General features: G+C 31.2%; 1 protein-coding gene across 2 annotated transcripts in view; it reads right to left on the minus strand.

Annotated features, from left to right (window-relative positions):
• Nucleotides 1-22,174, minus strand: part of LOC127715632 (MBT domain-containing protein 1-like) — a 29,759-nt gene that overhangs the window by 5,522 nt on the left and 2,063 nt on the right. For both annotated transcript variants that reach the window (XR_007988508.1, XM_052221735.1), the window contains exons 2-21: nt 22,149-22,164; nt 21,156-21,292; nt 16,129-16,300; nt 14,380-14,525; nt 13,661-13,751; nt 13,246-13,325; nt 12,793-12,904; nt 12,407-12,541; nt 11,902-11,990; nt 11,321-11,464; nt 10,896-10,992; nt 8,228-8,307; nt 6,238-6,339; nt 5,874-6,021; nt 4,571-4,650; nt 4,044-4,108; nt 3,563-3,732; nt 2,612-2,716; nt 1,819-1,926; nt 766-1,088 (exon numbers count right to left, since the gene is read on the minus strand). Coding sequence is in view for 1 of the 2 variants with exons in the window: in XM_052221735.1 (XP_052077695.1) it covers nt 766-1,088; nt 1,819-1,926; nt 2,612-2,716; nt 3,563-3,732; nt 4,044-4,108; nt 4,571-4,650; nt 5,874-6,021; nt 6,238-6,339; nt 8,228-8,307; nt 10,896-10,992; nt 11,321-11,464; nt 11,902-11,990; nt 12,407-12,541; nt 12,793-12,904; nt 13,246-13,325; nt 13,661-13,751; nt 14,380-14,525; nt 16,129-16,300; nt 21,156-21,292; nt 22,149-22,164 (2,400 nt within the window). In the remaining variant the exon portion in view is untranslated. The remainder of the gene's footprint in view (nt 1-765; nt 1,089-1,818; nt 1,927-2,611; nt 2,717-3,562; nt 3,733-4,043; nt 4,109-4,570; nt 4,651-5,873; nt 6,022-6,237; nt 6,340-8,227; nt 8,308-10,895; nt 10,993-11,320; nt 11,465-11,901; nt 11,991-12,406; nt 12,542-12,792; nt 12,905-13,245; nt 13,326-13,660; nt 13,752-14,379; nt 14,526-16,128; nt 16,301-21,155; nt 21,293-22,148; nt 22,165-22,174) is intronic.

The following is a 22,174-nucleotide window of genomic DNA, read 5'->3' on the forward strand; positions in this document are numbered from 1 at the left end:
CTGGCCTTTGTTAGTCTTGTATGATTTTTTAATTTTGGTTCATTTATATGTTTCATTGTTAAGTGTGACCTCTATTTTCGCTGAACTAATATACATTATTGTTTAGGGGCCAGCTGAAACCTGCCTCAGGGTGCGGGATTTTCTCGCTGTGTGGCCTTGGGCTGTTTTCTGCTCTTTGGTGGGGTTGTTGTCTCTTTGACACATTCCCCGTTTCCTTTCTCAATTTTTTTAAACTGATTAAGTTTTAAAATTTTATTAATACTCATAAAATGTCTCCATAACATAGGTAATTTTTGTAAGTTTCCATTGACACAACTGATTAAAATATTGTTTGTGGAAAACAATGCTTACATGTCTCTCATCCTTATGCTGTATATTTTGGTATTTACTAAGATATAAATTATGTGTTGTACAAATGTTACAGTACTTTTGAATGGCAAAAAAAATTGTTCCTTGAAGAATAAGCTGATAGCAGATAACATATAACAATATTAATAACAAAGCAGTTACAATGTTTTAAATGAAAATTAATGAATTTCGAATAATATGTTTGTTTGTGTGGTAAGTCATGTAAGTGGACTTTAATGTTTCTGATGCTAGTTTTTCAACCAACTCGGTCATTAAATACATGTAAAATAGTGTATTTTTTAAGTAAGGATACAAATTTTATATTTTCCGCATACTTTTTTATTTTCAAACTGTGAAGTGTCGTTATAAAACTTTTTTTATTTCAATAAAAAAAAAAATATTTAAGAACAAACTTACGCTTCTTACAAAACTTTCCCAAAAAGTAGCACAATCATTGACTTTCAGGAAATAGCACACATCAGAAACAGTCCACTGATCTGGAGGAATGGTTAAATGTCTCTGAGCTAACTGGCTCGATTTAGTACTGTCTACAGGGTTAGACTGTTGTGAAGTTATGCCCCCTGATTTTGACATTAACAGATTTGATAATGCTGTTTTTGTGACACTAGGTTTTGATGATGGTGATTCATTGCTGCCTAATCTACTGGATTTTTCTTCAGAAAAAGATTGATGAGGACTTAATGATGGTGGAAAATCTACATCTTCTACTTCTGTTTTCACTGTTTAAAATGAAAAAAAAAATATTTATATGTAAACAATATTTCTTTTTACAGTGTAACAATAACAATTATAACTGGTATAAAAATTGTCCCTACCATTCAAGATTGTTGATACAATAGCTTTTACACAAATCGTTTTAACCATGTTTTAGTTTTAACCGTCTGCAGCTCTTTTTAAACTACAAGGGAATTTCCAGATTAAGAAATAATTGGAAGACCAAATGACACATTTATTCTTCTTTTGCTGCAATCCTATTGTGCCTATACCAACCAAGTGTATGATTGTTTCATACTTTTCACACAACAGTTTCAGACCCTATGTCTAATATTTATTCTGTTTCTTACACTGGTGTAACACAATGTATACAAGTAAATAAAAAAATTCAGCAATTTTTCAATTTGTAAAGAGGCATAACTCTAGAAAGGTAAATGTGACGCCACCCAAATTCAAACTTGATCTGTGTTTTGTGGTAATAAGCATTGTGTATAAGTTTCATAACATTTGGTTGAGCCAAACCAAAGTTAGAGAACAGAAAACAATTTTGGGACACACAGACGTACAGACGGACAAGGGTAAAACTTAATGCCCCCTCCTCTATGGCGGGGGCATAAAAATAATTCATTAAGTCTTGAATATGCATGAAATAATTGCCAATGGAGGTTATGCAAGCATCAATCAATAAATCAATCGATATAAGATTTAAATTTTAATACTTTGTGTTTACATTACCTTTAATGGTTGATTCAAACTGTGATGAAAATGAGCTATTACTTTCTGTTTTGATGTTACCTAACTCTCCTAATGGTAAACCTGTTGGTGAAAATTTAGGCTTTCTCTCTGTAAATATACAGCGTAAAACAAGTAAATATTCAGTAACTAGTTTTATGAATGACTTTAAGAGCCGTAGTACAAAAATGTACATATATGTAAATTTTTTCAACTTAATAAATATTCCCAAATTCAGAATTTTGATTGCACTAGTATGAATGTATTGGTTAATGTCATGAACAAATATATATATGCAGTTTAATGTTTACAAGACAAATCTCTTCAATAGAATGATTGATTGATTGATTGTTGGTGTTTAAAGCCACTTTCAGCTTTATTGGCTATATTGTTACTGCCAGTTTTTATTGCCAGAGGAAGCCAGTTATCAGAGAGAACCAACAATTTCAAGAAGGAAAACTGGCAATCCTAGTCAATTAAGATTGGCGTCCCAATGTTTTCTTTTATCTTTCTTTCTGTACATATTGCATCTCTCTCCTTCAAGTATTCCTTTAGTCATATTATAAATGCATTGGCATTTAAAAAGTTGGTATGCAAATTGTAATTTATTATTTTCTACTGGAAATAAGCTGGTTTTTAAACAGTTTATTGATGTGAAAATTACAATTTTTTTTTTAATGAAATGGAAATCAAATTTTGAACAAATCTTGTAAAAGTATAGCACAAAATAATAATTACTGCTTAATTGTACATATATTTAAATTAATTTCATGATTATATATCTTAGATGACTTACTCTTTCTGGGACCTTTATAAATCTGTGTCTTTCCTTTTCTTTTCTTACTAAATGGGGATTCTTTTACCAGTTTTGGTACAACAGGTACAGGTGATATTGGTTCAACTGTAAGAGAAAGACAGATATTATATCCTCACTTATACCTAAATTTTACAATAGGATTATAAAAATATACACAGATAAACTTTCATATACATGCATGTCTTATGGTCTTTTGTGTTTGTTGCTCTTAGACTATATTAGTTTGGCAGCAAGAATAGGCCTGTATTTGTCAAAATATATCAGTAATAAAACTGACCATTACATTTTCTTTTTTTTTCTCTATCAGATGAATTTGTTGCTTACTTCACCACTGGCCTGAAATATGCACAACGATATCCACTTTTTACTCTCTCTGCCATGGTATTTGCCAAAATACATGTCTTTTTACTCTTTCTAATGTGGTATTTGCCAAAGCATATATGACTTTTATTCCTTCTCTGCTATTGTATCTTCCATAACATATATGCCTATTCTTATGTTTTGAAACACTTAATTATTTGTGCACTTTGTTTAATGCTGCAGCTTTTGCTAACTTCTTTAAAGCTTAAAAATAATGGAATTATTCGATTTCTAACGTTCAATCTAGAATGAAATTTGATGTTATTAAATGGATATATCATGTTCAGTAGAGGTATTTGCGAAAAATAAAATCATTCCAGAGAAGAAACTTCCTTTGCCTAGTGTCTCAGGAAATTTTACCTTCTATTGACAAAAAAGGATTTACAAATACCCTTCTTAAACATGATATATTTGTTAAATATCCCCTCCTTTGGGGTAGAGGTATATTAAAAACTTGACTGAAGAAGGTATCTTGATAGATTGTGTTGCCAGGGTGCTGTTTCTTGCAATGGCTTCTCACCGATTGATCATTACCTCAATCCAAGCTTGAATAGGATATATATTACTCACGTTTGACCCTTGGCCCTTCTAATCCATAGTTCATGACCTCACACCAACCCACAGGATATAAATCAGCTGTTTCACAGTCGACCCACTGGTCATATGTAACCTCCCAACCATCAAAATGAATTCTCAATAAACGTCCTACAACTCGGCTCACAGTGGCTACACATATCAATCTGAAAAACAACATTAAATTTGTTTTAAAATGAATGTGGGAAGGCAGGAATGGAAGTTTGACTTTGGACATTGGGTGTGTGTGATTAATGGTTGTATGGTCATTTGTTGTATGAAAAATTTCTCAAAGTATTGTTTGGGGGATTTTTCAAGTCCATTTCTACATTCCAAACTCATTTTAATGGAAAAACTCCCATCAAGAAATGTTGCAAAATAGTAAAATCAATCTTTTGCACAAGTGCATTCATTTAATCAAGTTATTATCTCCCTTGAGCAATTAACATATTATTACAAACTAAACTTTCTACAGTACCTTGGTTCCATCAGATCAACAGCTTCAACTTTATTAGCAGGTTTGAAACCATGCTTTGGTATTTCCTGCAAAAGTGTTAAATATCTTAATGAATTATTATATAACCAACAATATTCATTTTAAGAATTAAAAATGGTATTTTAATGTCTTATTTGTAGTTGAGACATGTACAACCATTAATGCAATACACATAAGTCAACAGCTGTGACTAAAAATGTTTTGAAGAGTTCAATGAAAAATGTTATCATCAAAGAATGGGGCTCTGAAATAGTGAGATTGAGTCTTATACTCCTTTTAAGAATGAAAATACAAGAGAATTCCTATAGTTGATCATGATTGCCTTTTAGGGTCTACTTCCCATTTTCAAATGCCTTCCCAAAGTTCATCCTTATCAAAACTCTAAGCAATTTCAATGGAAATGTTCTCTTTCAAAATAGTTGAAACTTTTAAGATTTAAAGACCACTGAAAGCTAAAATAAGCTATCATCATTTCATTTCAACTGAATAGAAAGAATACAAATGAATACCTTATCAAATAGTTTAACGGGAGCTGCTGATGATTTTGTCTGTCGTAAATATTCAAACCATTTGAACTGCCCTTTATATCCTGTAATAACAAAACATATATTAACTCTATTCAATGGAGATGAATTTACACCCTTAAACATTATAAATAAGTGTTTACCTTTGCAGATAGGACTTCTAAGTTCGTGTTGCTCAGTCTTTTAGTTTTTTATGTTGCATTTTGTATACTGTTGTTTGTCTTTTGATCGTTTTTTGTTTTTTTGCCATGGCATTGTCAGTTTGTTTTCTACTTATGAGATAGGAAAGATCAGCCAATTTTTTTTTCCTTATTTTCAAGACAGTCATTGTCGAAATGACAAAATAGAAGGACAAATAATATAAAATATGAATTGACTGTTGCCTTACTGTACCCTAGTTTTTGACAAAAACTGTTATGTCTTTAGAAGTGAAACATCAATGTTTAAGTGTACATTATCCATCATATATGTAAAGATGTCTCCTAAAATAAACTATGTTTATTTAAATTCTTTCATCCAAAATAAGCAATCATTAACTGACTGCAAATTCTGTAATTTTCAAGTGACAGTTAACAAAAATTTACAAGAGATTACATTTCTCATAACTTACATTTCATACTTCATTAGCAAAATAAAATGTGGTAATAATTGCTAATGGAACAATTATATAATAAAATGATTGATTGATTGATTGATTGTTGGTTGCTTAACGTCCAGTGGCAAATATTTCATGCATATTCAGGACGAGAACAAGTTCACAATAAATACAATAGGTAGGTTCTGTAATAGATTAAGGGATTAAGGTCGGAGAAATTTAGACTGCCACGGGAAATGAGGGTATATTGGATAAGGACAGAAATTTAGCCTTGCAACAGGTCACCTACGGACCCCTCAAAGAGTTGTTGCAAGGGTTCTTAACGTGCAAAGAGCGTGGCACTCTCTTTACACGAGGCATCGGATTTAACGTCCCCATTCTGACCGGACGTGGCTGCAAATTTGTACATCCCGCACAGCCAAACGGACGCCCCACTTTAGCACGGGTTTTACTGCCGGTCGGAGGAAGACCAATGGTGACCATACTTCTATTCCCCAGTCACCCTTGGGGGTATAATAAAATCATAACCTATAAAGTAAGATGTATTTATAGCAGAATATTTTTATTCATAAATTTTGCACATCTACATATATTTACGATTGAATAAATCATATAAACAAAGCTTGTATACCACAGAAATAAGTATCCTCAAGCATCTTTTTTTTCAATTGCAATCATTGTTTGTTTACAAACCTCTAGGTGGTGTTAATTCTATTCCATTAACTTCACAAAATCCTACAGGGAAGATACATGGTGATGTAGAATGATAATTGAACCAATCTGTTCCATTCTGAGCTATAGAACCGTCTATTCCTATCATTAAATAGTTATTCTTCAGAACCTAAAAAATATCAATACATCAATTTCTTGTTTCTTTAAATACAGATTTCATTTTCTGAAGCTTTAATTTTCAAGAACTCAATTAGAAAAGAAATTGGTGCTTGTACCATTTCCCTTAACCATTTCAAATATATTTGTGTGAGCAACAGACTTGCTGAAATGATAATATTTATACCATAAATCATAACAACTAGTTCCATGTACAAACTGTATTTACCTTCATAACAGTGGCAACACATATTGCAGAAAGATTGAGTGGATCTATGGCTTCCAACTTCATCCCTTCTTGGAATTTGGCTCCATGAGGAGGTTCCTTCTTCTAAAAAATTTAAATGTTAATTTAGCAATCAAGAAAAAAATAGTATCTTAGAAAGTTATTTAACTTCATTAATATTATGCAAGAAGCCTCTGTACTGATTTGTATATATTTTACATTTTGTAGGTCTGGACAGAGCAAAGCTTTACTGAATGTGTTGTGAATACAATGACAGTTGCATATCTTCAATGTATATACAAACATTCTAAAAAGATGAAATATGCTGGCTTGAAACCTGCAGGAATTGATGATATGGGTATTCTTTACTGAGAATCCTGATTAAAATTGATAATTGATAATCAACCAAAAATAATGAAATAATCTATATGCAGAGTCAACGTGTTGAACAGTTGACAACAAAAGAGGTCTTTGGTAGATAGTTGCCATATTTCCTTATTTTCATATATAAACTACTAAATGACTGGTATATGTAATTTTACCATTAGTTGATAACTTTTTAGTCAAGGCTAGTTCATTAACATTGATGGGGGAGGGTAGGAAGAATTTTTTTTTAATTTGGACACGGCTAGAAGGTCAGTTAAGGATGAATATCATTGATGTGTGCATAGTTACTCATAGAAAGTATGTTGGTTTCTGGGGGTATTTTGTAGTCCCTTCCTATCCTACAAAATCTATTGCAATAGAATTTAGAATAGCCCTTACTGATATTAAAATAAACAAGAATGTGTCCATAGTACACGGATGCCCCACTCGCAACGTCATTTTCTATGTTCAGTGGACTGTAAAATTGGGATCAAAACTCTAATTTGGCATTAAAATTAGAAAGATCATATCATAGGGAACAAGTGTACTAAGTTTCAAGTTGATTGGACTTCAACTTCATCAACAAGTGAAACTGCGAGCTACTGCTCACTGATGATACCCCAGCCGCAAGTGGATAGTTTTAATAGTGTAAAAATATGTAAGTGTTCGGTAAACAGGAAGTTGTTGAGTGATGAATCTGAAAACGCATCACACGGTATAGCTGACTTATATAAATCCTGAAACCAAATTTCAGAAATCCTTATAATGTAGTTCCTTAGAAAAATTTGACGAAAATTTTCAAATTGGATGTCATGTGTAAAATGATGTAAGTGTTCGGTAAACAGGAAGTTGTTGAGTGATGAATTTGAAAACGCATCACATGGTATAGCCGACTTATATAAACCCTGAAACCAAATTTCAAAAATCCTTATGATGTAGTTCCTGAGAAAGATGCGACGAAAAATATTCATTGAACGGACTGACGGATGGACAGACAGAGGTAAAACAGTATACCCCATCTTTTAAAGCGGGGGTATAAAAACTACCTTGACCAAAAATTTAACCTGCCCACTCGCACGATCATATTCTTTCTTCAGTGGACCGTGAAATTGGGGTCAAAACTCTAATTTGGCATTAAAATTAGAAAGATCATATCATAGGGACATGTGTACTAAGTTTCAAGTTGATTAGACTTCAACTTCATCAAAAACTACCTTGACCAAAAACTTTAACCTGAAGCGGGACAGACAGACAGAAAAACATAATGCCCCTAGGTGGGGCATAAAAACACAAAAGTATCGATATTATATAGAAAATATTTTTATCTAAAAAAAAAAATTTTCTTCGACCACAGATTTATAAATGAGTATGGCTATGAACATGATGAAATAATATCATCAATTACTGTGTACATAATGGTGATTAATGTCTAAACATAAAATATATCTGAAATGTATAGAAATCAGTTACAGGTAAACTAACAATTTATATCATATGAATCCTCAAAATATGTTCTGTGAATGAATATCGATTCAAAGCATAAATGTGTCTTAAGTGAATTCAAATCTTGAAACATTAAATATTTTCTAGTAACTGACTTGTTTAACACTGTGTCCTACATACTGACCTTTTCGAACATATCAGGTGTGACATCATCAGGATCATACTTGTCCATGGTTATTTTGTTTAAACATTTTGATCTGTATTCTAAAAAGAAAATACAAAAAAATGATGATTTGTTATCTATACAGACAGAAGTTATGACAATAGTAATTATCAGCAATTTAAGCTCTGAACCAAAATCACATTTAAAACATTTCATATTGCACTGAAAACCATATTACAGAATGCATTTTTGGAAGACTGATGGGTTTTTCTTTTTTCAATAACCTTTATCTACTGAGACATCATTCATACATTTCATTACATATAATTTTTAATATTTTTTAACATATAACTAATGTTTTTATTTCTATATTCCATCAAATAATATCTGTATTTATATTCTTGTTTAAATATTTCATAAACATTTCCCAGATTTGTCTTATTATTTGAAATGCAATTACATATGTGCAGAGTGAATAAGATAACTGTCAAGAGATGGTTAATATCATTCAATGAGTTGTATTGTATTTTATATCCTACTACCAAATGTTTTAAATTCATTATTTATTTATCAATATGAAGTTTATTAAATAGAATACAAATCTTATTCCAAAAGTCTTTAAAATAAGTACATTCTATGAAATTATGTTGATAAGTATCTGGTACCCCACATACTGAACACAAATTGGTGTCCTTGATTTTCCATGTGGAAAGATGTGTACCTACAGGTAATATATCATGTAATAATTTCCATTGAATCATTTTCAATTTATTGTCCTCTAAGTAATTAAAAATAAAATAATATGTGTATTTGATAGAACTATATAAATATCTTTATTATTATTTTTTTGAAGTTTAAGTTGTCTTCTTTTTGCAATATGTTTTCCAACAATTTGGTATACTCTGTCTTATTTGTATTATTTCAGCAATCCAATTTCTTTTACATTTTAACTTATTTAAGATTTTTCATTTGATATTCTACCTTTTTCATCAATTATGTTATTCACATAGATTATGTTGTCTTTTATCCAACATGTCCAATGATTAAAGATCAAACTATGCCCGTTTATCTTTATATATTTATTACCCAATATTATTTGTTGTCTGATGGTTCTAAAAGTTTTCTAGTTTATTAGTTTGACTGCCTCCATATCTTACCCATGTTTTAAGCATTTCAAAGTACAAATAAGGGATTTTGCTTTTTTGGTAATTAATGGATTTTTAATTATCCAGATTCATGTTAAATATAAGAAAATTTGATCTGTTCTGATTTAAGTAAAATGTTGGAATAATTTTCCAATTTGACTGTTACCTTCCATTAATCTTTTCATTATTTAATTTCTATTGAATCAATAAACTTACCAATATCTATCATTCCTAGTCCTCCTTCAGTTTTTTTCCTATTTCTTTTTTTTTATTTTTTCTTGTTTATGGTCCCAAATGAAGTCATAAATCATTTTTTTAAACTTATATAATGAATCTGATGGTACTTCATTATATTTAGATGTAACAAACATATGACACATTAATCAAATTCCATATCAGCATACAATTATAATAAAATAGTTGACAATATCAAGTCCCCTTAAGCAAGTACTTAACAGTGACTTCTTGATAAGAGAACAACCGATTGGGTTAGCCCTAATCAATGACTTTTACTACCGTAGAAAGGCCTGTATAGTTCGCACTGGTACATAGTCCGCACCCTCTTCTCCCCACGAAATTTTAGGTAAAAAAACTTTTTGTAACTGTTAGAAAAGGTCTAATGAAACTCCGGTAATTTCAAATCCTGTGCGGTCGTTTGCGGTATTTTCTTGGAAAAACCTATTTTCCATCATCAAACAGAAGCTGAAACTGCTTGTAAATGATTCTAGAACGCTTCATGATTATTAAAATAAGTTTAATTCACTTAAAAAACAATTTAGAAACTTGTGTATGTTCAAACAGGAAGTTTAAAAAGCACGTGTAAAAGAAGAAATTAACCGGTGAGAGTCGAAATCCATACATAACAGATATCACTATAATACGACTTTGAAAGTAAAACAGTTCCATCCTTTTGTAAAACAGTCTTTAATATATCTATCACATTAATGTTTGAAGGGTCTTAAGCTAATACAAACCATATTAGTCAGTATGAAACACCAAAACGGAACGAACAATAACCGATTACGTTTTGTAGTTTACAAATTCTAAGCTGGTTTACGGTTGTCTTTTGCACTATGTTTGTATCGTTTCAATCAAGCAGATACCAGTTTATTTCAACCAATGCATTGAAAAGAAACAAGAAATTTGTAATGAAAGGTTTAGTTTTTATATTTATCAGTATTAATTTGATATTGAATAGAAATAACTTATTAATATGGATGAGTTAAAATTATTAGTTTGAAAAATGATGAGCGCCCTCTACAATATAAATAACAAAGATGGCGGAACGTAAACAAACAATCTCGCCCGCGAAATTGAAATTTTTCTCTTGTTTCTTGCTTATTGTACTCTATAGTCCGCACCCCGCCTGGAAGGTCCAATTTTGGAAAATAAAACCGCGGACTATACAAGCCTTTCTACGGTATGCTAACAGATAATGTAATCATTTTAATTAAAGGCCTCTCTTTTCTTTCTATTACATTTTGATTGTAAGCATATTCAATGTATAATAATCATCTTAAATTGATAATTTATGACCAGCTAACCTTGTGTAGCATGCAGTTTATGTCCTGATGTCTGTGACCAGCCTATAGGGTGAACTAATGGAGATCTCATATGGCACCAGAACTCATCGATCTCTTCCTGCAAAGCAAAAAAAATGCTTATATATTTATTCAAAGCTTTCATATATTACATCTATGTAAGGGCTATGCCAGAAACAAGAAAAAACAATATGGGGTAGTTGGAAGGTACTTTTTTTTTCAAGGCCATCACCCATACAATTGCATTTTGATTTGCATAGATAACCACACAATTTGAAACCATCCCCCACCCATAAAAAAATAATTCAAGTGCCTACCCCAAAATATCTATTTATCATTTTACTAACTTGGATTAATCAAATTTTGACTTGCTTATCATTTTTTGCTACATTTTCTGAGTGATGTAATTCCTAGTGTAAATGACCTACCTTAGAATCAGTGTAATGTAACCTTAGTCTTCCTCCTACAACTTCTTGAACTTTAGCTACTTTCATGGCAGAGACACACATTTTATCAACTACTTCTAACTGCATACCTTTCTTGATTGGAATGTCATTGATACATTCTACAACCTTAAATAAATGGAAGTACAACTTTTAATCAGTCAATCTTTTATTTTATTAAATAAGAGCAAGTTTGCAATTTTAACACTTTTTGATTTCCTAGTGAAAGTATTTTATCCACCGACATTTTTAATAAGTGTGTGTGTAATTTTTTTTCATTCCTATCGGGAGTTATCACTAATTGGAGTAAGTTTTATATATTGATTTAGTTAAATAATATGTCAAAAATATGAACCATTCTCCAATGCTTTGAACATATTTTTCTTTTCTAAGTTTGAAAATTCTATTTGTCTGTGAATTTTATTCAGATTTTTAAAAGTATCCACTAGAGTTATGAATTTTGACAATGTTGCATGTGAAAAATGTTACTGCTTACTATACATTCAATAAAAAACTAACAACATTTTTATAGACATCTTAAATATTTTTCAATAATATTGACCTACCTTGTTATAAAAGTTACTGGGAAGAGTTCTAGCTCCAGTCAATCTTTTGATTAAATACTCCTTCCAGTCAATATATTTGTCCTGGATACCTGAAAACATAAAAGTAACTTCTAACAAAGAGTTTACAGAGAGTTATGTTGGAGATAAAAAAAAAAAAACAGCATCCTGACATATAGAATTTTCAAAAAGTGTCTTTCTTTTCAAGTTGTTAAGATAAAAGTAAAATTTGAGAGGGCTATTAAGAAATATAATTTCAATTTGTTTTTTTCTATAGTGTAGATCTTACATGGTGGCCAGTTCTTTAGACATACATGTACAGTGTACAGTGACCTATAGATGATAACTTCTAGTCTTTTGGTCTCAGGTGGAAAGTTGCCTCATTGGCAATAATATCAAATCTGCCTATTCTATATATTCTATATGTGTTTATACAAATTAAGAAAAAAAAAATCTATTTTTATAGTTTGCTGTCAAACACTGGATTAATCTATGCTTGAACACTTACATTTTGGTGGGACTAATGGTTTGCCCACAGTTGCACACCATCCTACAGGGTGAACATCTTGTGTACAAAGATTAATCCAGAAATCATATGTTGACTCATTTCCAAATCCTTCAAACCTCATCAGAGCTTTGTATCCTGCAAAATTTAAATAACCATTTGTTTATCTAAAAAAAAACTGCTTTGTATCCTACACAACCTAGTTTTAATTAATTAATTTATAAAGTACAGAATATGATTAGCTCTCTTTACAATCAACCTTTTAAACAGATGTCTGTATTAACATGTCAATCAAGAATGTTGATGGTTGACTGGTTACTTGTCTGCCTTCCTTGCAATAAATATATGTTCATGGATTCAAATGAATACACATACAGAAAGAATATTACCTGCTACTTTAACAACTGTAGCTATCCAGAATGCATGTATGTCACACAGATGGTTCTCTAATTCAACTTTCATACCAGTGTTGATATTCTGCCAGTGGTCAGACATTGGACACTAAAAAAGTATATTATAGGTTAAGTGCAGGACATTGTCTTGTGACTTGAACTTCCTTTTCACTTAAATTCAACTATTATATGTGCACGAAAAAAAGTCAAATTGAAAAATTGAAACTTGAATTTGATGTTATGTAACATGTATTTGATTCAAAAAGATGGATAGGCCAGATAACAGACACTTTAGATTTTTCTTTATTAGTTATATTTTTTAAAGAAAAATAATATTAGAATATGTCCAAGCCCACTTTTTTCTTTATAAACAAACAGATGGCACAAGTGGTCCCCATGAACTAATCTGCCAATGTTTGGTACACAACAATTAATTAAAAAGTAACTTACATGTTTAAAACATGTGATTGGTGCTGCATCACTGCCTGTTTGTGCTAAGTAAGGGCCCCAGTCAAAGCCTTTCATTCCTCCTGAAATTAAGATAAATGTGTTAACTTATCAAAATGTCCATATGTATCTGTTTACTATAAATAGGTATATCCCAAATATGTTAAAAAAAAATGAATATATATAATAAAGGATCAATCAAATGAAAAACTTATGTAGTATTTAGAAATTTCTTTTCTGGTCGGACAGTTCAAATTTTTTTTTAATTGTTTTACCACTTTTATATTATTAAATGATAGAAAATGCATTGTTCAACTTACATTTCACTGGTCAAGGAAACGTGCATTAAGGTTCTAAACCATTACATACTTTAAAAGTGAACACCCATACCCATATGGTATGATCATGTATGTTTTACCTGGTCTTTTTGTTACTGTTTTTGGATAAAGACTCTGAACTGGTTGTGGCAGTTTGCTAGGAATATTCATCTTTTTTCCTGGAATCTTTTTCTGTAAAATATAAACCAAATAAGTAAAGAACCTTTATATTTATGTGTGATTGTGAACCAGATATTTATTTATAATACTGTAGTTAAAACATCAAGGACCAGAAGTATGTGATTCAAGTTTAATCATTACAATGAATTGTTTTGGAATCTCCTGCAGCATGAAACAGTTAACTTCATTTCAGAGTTTCTTGCACTGATCCTAAATTTTGTTTGAAATTTTCTCTTATATCTTTCAATAAGTCTTTTCATCGTTAACAATTAATTATGTATAACTTAACAATGGTGAACCACTTAGGCAAAACAAATCCCTTATAATAAAAGCTTCTTAGACCAATTTAAAAAAAATCTAGATGAAGCAAATAAGCACTTACTGTAAACGTGGAAATTAACACTTATTTCACGATCACATAAAATGCCTGAAAATGTCCTGGGTGAATGATTTGTATATTAAAACAATAATATTAATTTGAAGAGCCAACTAATCCTTAAATTATTAGTCATTGAAATCTTGAAAATATCCCCTTTTAAAGTATATTATTTTTTTTCCATTTAAAAAAAGAAATGTATATTAGCATGACAGATATAGATATAAATGATGAATTCAATGATTGGCATTTGTTCTAACCTACCTGTGGGGTCTTGTCGAATGTTGTCAAAGGTTTCCCTTCCCGTTTTGCTGTAGCAAAGCTCCTGGAACACGATAAACTACAAAACCTCTTGGACTTAGAATAAAATGCATGTTTTATGCCAACTGATCCACATCTCTCACATGTAGCTAAACAATTAAAAGATATATGTTCAATGTTGTAAGATATACAAATGACACTACATAATTTTACAAGATTCTTACAATCAAATCATAGACATTTCACAATCTCTTTATCAGTGTTCCCGCCTGCCCTAAATAGAAGGGTGGCCCGCCCTTGGTGCCCTTACCCCCGCCCTTCTGCCCTCCAAAGTAAAAGAATGCACCCCTCTGCCTTTTCAAAAAAATAAAATTTCCAAATTTCATGCCTACCGGAAACGTTTCCGGTAAAATTGTTACCTGATTGTGTAACATAATTAACTGACAATGGGATTAAGTTAAATACCTAATGCTTTGGCAGTTTTATCACCTTTGTTAATGATTGTTTACTGCTAATTAGTGGATTTAAGATAATTGAACAAATACTAGATATTTAATACAGAATGAAATGTCCACATGTTATCCATTTGTAATGTTTATGTACAGCATGTACACCTGAAAAAATTTATTTCAGTAGACATAACATAAAAAATAAAATCATAAACAATTTCAAAGGCATAGTTTTGACTTAATTGGTAAAAATTGTTTTGTTTCATAACCATGAGTATGAAATTTAAAGAAGAATCAAAGATATTTGTACTTTGAACATAACAAGGTTCACTTCCTGTGTTACTCCTTGTATTTTATAATCCTCCTGACATAGGAGCACTCAACAAATTTATTTTTAACAATGATGGAGAAAAAAGTAACTGTTTATACCTTCTGCAATATATTATTGCATTTATATAATATGATCATCTACAGTCTCACCTGTTATATTTATAAAACTTCTTACTGAGGAGCACTTTGGTGTGCACTTAAAAATACTTTTTTGTAACAATTCAAATGATAATAAATAACTCTCAATAACATATATACTATATGTTTGAACAAGTAATTTAAATGTAGATAATTTAATTACATTAAACATTCAATTTTGCATGTATAACTCCATCTTTCAAAACTACTTGTTTATTTTTATAGACTGGTATAAGTTATAAAACATTGAAATTTCTGATGATTATTTTCCTTACCAAATGTACAAGTTTGTTTAGATTAACATCAAAATGATATGCTTTGCTTTATGGTATGATAATTTGATAGAAAAAAAATCTTACTGGAACCAACATCAAGAACACATTAATTTCTGAATATGGTTTAAATACAACTAATGTTCTCCAGCTGCATGAGCCTAGTAATATTCAAGGTAATTTATACACTGTCCAACAGTGCCCTTAAAATCTGGGTTATAACGCTAAAGTGCCCTTTCAGACAACTAGCACCCTTCTGCCCTGAGATTCAAGCTGGAACACTGCATTATTCAATTGTAATAAACGTATCCCTCCTCTATGCAGATTAAAAAAAAAAAAGATAAAACAAACTTCTTTCATACTACCAAGTATAATTTTCACAGCAAAAATGTATAATAATAAAGATATGTCAGAGAGGCAGCATCCCAACAACATTATAAAACTCAAAAGAACAACATAGTCTTAAAAATCATTAATCTGAACAGGTAAACACAAGACATTTTGCTTTATAATGTTTAGGTTTAAGATTTAAATTTTTGGTATTGACATTAGTGCATGCCTACCCATTCCATCTTTGCCATTCATGAAACGATACTGAGTTTTCTGTTTTGTTGATGCTGGGAAATATGTTTCATCATCCTCATCATCACCTTCATCTGAAGAACTTCCACTGCCATCTTGGTAACTGTCATATCCGTCATACACACCTAGTCCAGAAAAATATTCTTCTTCACCCTGTAGACATAAATTTGTGACATGGATAAACAGGAATGTGTCAATAGTACACGGATGCCCCACTCGCACTATCATTTTCTATGTTCAGTGGACCGTGAAATTGGGGTCAAAACTCTAATTTGGCATTAAAATTAAATATATCATATCATAATGATCATACGGAACATGTGTACTAAGTTTCAAGTTGATTGGACTTCAACTTCATCAATAAAATGCTCCGCTGGGGCGCAGCTTGATACGACCGCAGAGGTCGAACCCTGAACAGTTGGGGCAAGTATGGACACATCATTCAAGCTTGATACAGCACTGAATTTGGATTGTAATTAAATATTTGACACAGCATAGGTTTCTGACACAGAATGAAAGTGGTCTAAGAACTTAAAAATTTTCAATTTACCTATTCATACATGTGATGGACTGTGAAACTCAGATCAGGAGATTGGGAAATTTTGGTCAGGAGATTAGGACTCAGATCAGGAGGTTTTTAATCGACATTAATTTTGTTGTAAATGTAACCGTGTGCTGTAAAAATGGTCTTTTAAAGTGTGTTTTCTTCAACTTTCCAACCAATTTATTATGTTTATAGTACCCTTGTACTTATAAAGTTTCTCCATCTTTATATTCTACATGTTCAATCTAACATTGTTTTTTTCCAGTATGTTCTTTAAATTTTTTACTTCATATTCTATAAAACAATCATTGCAACCAGAACATTTGTTTAGCTGTCTGCAAATAGTTTTTAATTTTTTTTTTTTCTCTTGCAAATAGTTTTTATTTGCAAACTCAGAAATTCATTCTATCTGTAAAGTTAGGGTCATAGTTTTTATATAAATTTCAATTTAAGCCTTAAAAGGAAGTATAGAATCCTCAAATAATTTTCAAATTATTATTTTTTTATTTGTCCTAAGACATTTAAAATTATTTAATAACCATCCTTTTATGATTATTTGTTCAATTTATATTTTATTTATATTCTTTTAAAAATTTTCATTATTAAAAGGAAAGTAACTTAAAACAGGATAAATCAAGGGAAGTAACCCAATAAATACACAGTTTTTGTTACACAACGGCAGTTAGTCTGAGGTAAAAATCGTTGCTTACCAGTATGTTTGACACCCAAGCTGACAAGTGAAGCCATATAATTATGCATGTTAATTGATTTACAGGTAAAATATAACTTCAGCTAATGTCAGTTACACCAGATGCCTGAGATGTTATGTTGGGCAGAAATTTTTCATTCATGAAAAATTTCATACACAGGATTTTTTTAACGGGAGGGGGAGGAGACCCCTGAAAACGGGATTATTGTATTCCCGTCGGGAGGTTCACATGTATGCCTATTCAAACCATATCATTATTATTTGCTTTTATATATAAATCAGAAATAACCAATTTAAAATGGAAAATGTTAAAGAAAAAAAAGGAAAAAAAAAATCCCCCCCCCCAATTTTTTGAACCCCCTTATGATTCATCGCCCCCAAACTCAATCCCAGCTTTCCCTTTGTGGTATGGTACCTTGCAGTACAATTTCAGAGAGATTCATACACTTGAACACAAGTTATTGTCTGGAAACTAGAAAAATGCTTGTTTTTTGGCCCCTTTTTGGCCCCAAATTCCTAAACGTTTAGGGCAATTACCCCCAAACTCAATTCCAGCTTTCCCTTTGTGATATGGAACCTTGCAGTACAATTTCATAAAGATCCATACACTTACACACAAGTTATTGTCCTGAAACTAGAAAAATGCATGTTTTTTTTTGCCCTTTTATGGCCCCTAATTACTAAAATTTTGAGGGAAAACCCCCAAAATCAATCCAAGCCTTCCCTTTGTGATATGGAACCTTGTAGTACAATTTCATAAAGATCCATACACTTACAAACAAGTTACCTGTTGGTGGCCTTCTGCTGTTGTCTGTTCTGTGGTCGGGTTGTTGTCTCTTTGACACATTCCCCATTTCCATTCTCAATTTTATTGTCATGAAACTAGAAAAATGCTTGTTTTTTGCCCCTTTTTGGCCCCTAATTCCTAATATTTGGAGGAAATTACCCCAAAAATCAATCCCAGTATTCCCTTTGTGATATGGAACCTTGTAGTACAATTTCATAAAGATCCATACACTTACAAACAAGTTAGTGTCATGAAACTAGAAAAATGCTTGTTTTTTGCCCCTTTTTGGCCCCTAATTCCTAAAATTTGGAGACAATTACCCCCAAAATCAATCCCAGCATTCCCTTTGTGATATGGAACCTTGTGGTACAATGTCAGAGAGATCCATACACTTACACACAAGTTATGTCTGGAAGTTACAAAAATGCTTATTTTTGGCCCCTTTTGGCCCCTAATTCCTTAACTGTTAGTACCATAACCCCCAAAATCAATCCCCACCTTCCTTTTGTGGTATTGAACCTTATGGTAAAATTTCAATGAGATCCATTCACTTAAACTAAAGTTAGAGTGCGAAAACTAATGTGTATTCGGACGACGACGCCGGACAACGATGACGACGCCAACGTCATACCAATATACGACCACAAACATTTTTTTGCGGTCGTATAAAAACTACCTTGACCAAAAACTTTAACCTGAAGCGGGACAGATGGACGGATGAACAGATACACAGACCAAAAAACATAATGCCCCTAGTTGGGGCATAAAAGTATATTATATATATATATTATAACAATATCTTGTGGGTTGTTGTCCTTTTTATCTGAATGTTTTTATCCTTAAAGAATTTAGTGTTTATTGCAGAACTTTGGAAGTTTCTATAAAATATATCAACAAGTTGTCTACATTTGAAGTGCTTAAGTGCTTGAATGTCTTGGAATATATGGAATATGGTATAATTAAGGGAGAATCAATTAACAGACGTTTCCATGTACCTCAATACTTCCTCGGTTCTATTTTGAATTTCTGCATATACAGTGTTCTCCACAGGCCCTTAAAGGACCGCGGGCCCGTGATGTATAATTTTTGACCGTGGTGCTAAAATTTTCAGTAAAAAAAAATTGTAAATCGGTAAAGTTTTAAGCGATTTGTTAAATTTTTTCCGTGTGGGATAAAATTCCAGGTGAAATTTGACCAGTTCAAACCAGTTTACCCAGATTGTTGACACCACGTGATCGATTTACCTTATGAGGTTAACCTTGTTGATTGGATTTAATCGATGTAATTAACACTTGTTACATTATTCTTTTGTGTTTTAATTAGTAGTTCATAACTGTATGATCACTGATAACTATTTTACGGCTTCACTCACAACCCAAGCGCTGACCTGTGGCAAGTCTGTAAATACTTTGTACACAAACAGTGTGAACCCAATAGTTGCACACACGCCTGTACATTTTTTGTACATAATAAAGTTGGCTCATTAGTATAGTATAATATGTCTGATTAAACCATGGTCAAAAATTGTCTTTAATAATGACATAGTTAGTGCATGATATCGGGTTTCAAACTAGAGTATCTGTGAAGGGGACAGACATATGTACATATCACATGACCCAGTTAGTTCACGTAGAATATTTAAGTTTATTTGCAATTAATTGCAATCTATTCTATTTGATAAATAAAATGTATGACTGTACCTTCAAATTGGATATCTATATCCACAATTAATGAATAACAGAAGTAATCTTGCAAATTTTATCCATAAGCACATGTTAAATCTATTTATATCTACTTCCTGTCATTTAGGCGGGAAAAATAGGGAGACTTTGTTGTTGACATTGAATATGGTTACTTATAGACCTAAGATAAATTTAAAGATTTAGGAATTCTTTTTAAATGATCATGACAAATAAAGATTTAGATTTCAGTGTAGTATTAAGCCTGTATCAATGTTTAATTATCACCAAAGACAAGAAAGGTAACTATTTACATGAAATCTATGGCAATTTTTTTTAAATTTATGAAAAATTTCTTTTTTTTTTAAATTTAAGATAGAAACTGGTTCAAACATTAAATCAATATTTGTTCTTGTTATTTAATATCTCCTTATGAAAAGAATCCTTTCACATACAACTTTCTTTCTAGAAACTATAAAATTTTTCTAAATTTTTTTTTAAATTCAAACATTTTTGGTCTTCTTTGAATGATATTTTATTTTTATTGATCATGAATTTTATAAAAGAATTGATTACTTTAAATTCAGATGAATATTTTGTAATGAATCATGTTTTATTTATTTAAAAAAAATATTAAAGTATACAAACTGTTTATTGATTTACTTCTTTTTTTACCAATGTCTACATAACACAGTACCACAGTGTTAAAACAAAACAAGAGACATACTGCAGTAACTAGAAATATAGCTAAGCGACGCGACACAACTGATTGTATGAATCATTTCACCAAACTGTCCACACGCGTTACCCTGGTGCTATCCAAAAATCCTGGGGAGAACACTGATATATTCAGTTTCCCTCTTGACCTGTTGGATATTTTTATGTTCTCCTTGTGTGTTATACAAATGTAATTATATGGACATTTTTCCAAATGAGGATATTATGATAATTTTATCCATTGTAAAATCTATTCTAAAATATGTTGTCAGATTGTGCTAACAGGTCAAACTTGTCTTTTTACAATGAAAACCCACAGGATGTTTTGGTTAACGAGCCATGAAGAAGTATTAATGACATAAACTAAACCATGACAATTGCATCCAAAATCAAATGGTAACCACAAATTCATTCTGTAGACAAATTGTCTCATCTCTAGGAATGGTCATTTAAGCAGTGTTGAAGACCAATCTTCAGTAAAAGAGGTATACAAAAAAAGAAACGATAACCTTAAAACAGTTACAAATGTTGATATGCAATTCTAATGAGAGGGGTTTAAAATATAAACTTACTCCTACATTGCTTCCTCCATATACAGAATCAGATCTGGAATCACCAATACTCATGTTGGAATCTTCCTGTTTCTGGAATGAGTCTACAGACATATTTGACTCTCCTGCTTCTGTAATGGAACTCCATCCACCCCAGTCTGAAGGTAAATAATCATCTTCATGTTTATTACAAATAACTGAAATTAGTTTGTCAATTACTACTAACAGCCTCAATGGTTTAGTGCTTGTCTAGTCATGCTAATGTGTTGGAGGTCGTGAGTTTGATCTCTTGCTAGTTCAATCCAGATATTTACTAATCACCAGCATATCAGGTCGAACAGCTATATGATTTCATCAAATAAGGTGACAGAAGTTTTCAAATCGTAGTTAAACTGTATAACTTCACACATTGACAATTGCAATATGGTGGAAGTTCCGTTAAGCGATATGTAAAATATCACAACAAGACTAATTTTCAGGAACGAAACCATTAGAATGCATATATCTTTGTTCTTAATTGACTTGCGAATAAAATTTTTATCATAAATATATTCATTATTTTAATAATTAATTTGTACGTAGTCATAGTCTGCCAGATTGGACTAAACAATATTATAAGTACATGTTCTGTTTTATTTTATAAGTACTAAATATAATAAGTCCAAAAGAACATAATATACATATGTTATCCTTCACATCACAAATGTAGAACAAATGTGTTAAAATACAGATGCATTAAATTAAAACTTTCTTTACAGCAATACTTAAGTAAATTGTTTTGTTAGAAATGAGGCCATTAGTTTTCTCAATTGAATTGTTTCATATTTTTCAAGTCTTTTATAGCTGACTATACGGTATGGGTTTCTTCTCATTGTTGAAGGCCGTACAGTCGCCTATAATTGCTTACATCCACTTCATTTGAACTTTGGTGGATAGTTGTCTTATTGACAATCATTCAACATCTCCTTATTTTTATATTAAGATCCTCATTTTTCTTAAGACATTTGTACATACCTGGTTCTATTGGATCCTGAAAAAGA

This window comes from Mytilus californianus, unplaced genomic scaffold, assembly GCF_021869535.1.
Source record: "Mytilus californianus isolate M0D057914Y unplaced genomic scaffold, xbMytCali1.0.p SCAF_9, whole genome shotgun sequence".
Lineage (NCBI taxonomy): Eukaryota > Metazoa > Mollusca > Bivalvia > Mytilida > Mytilidae > Mytilus > Mytilus californianus.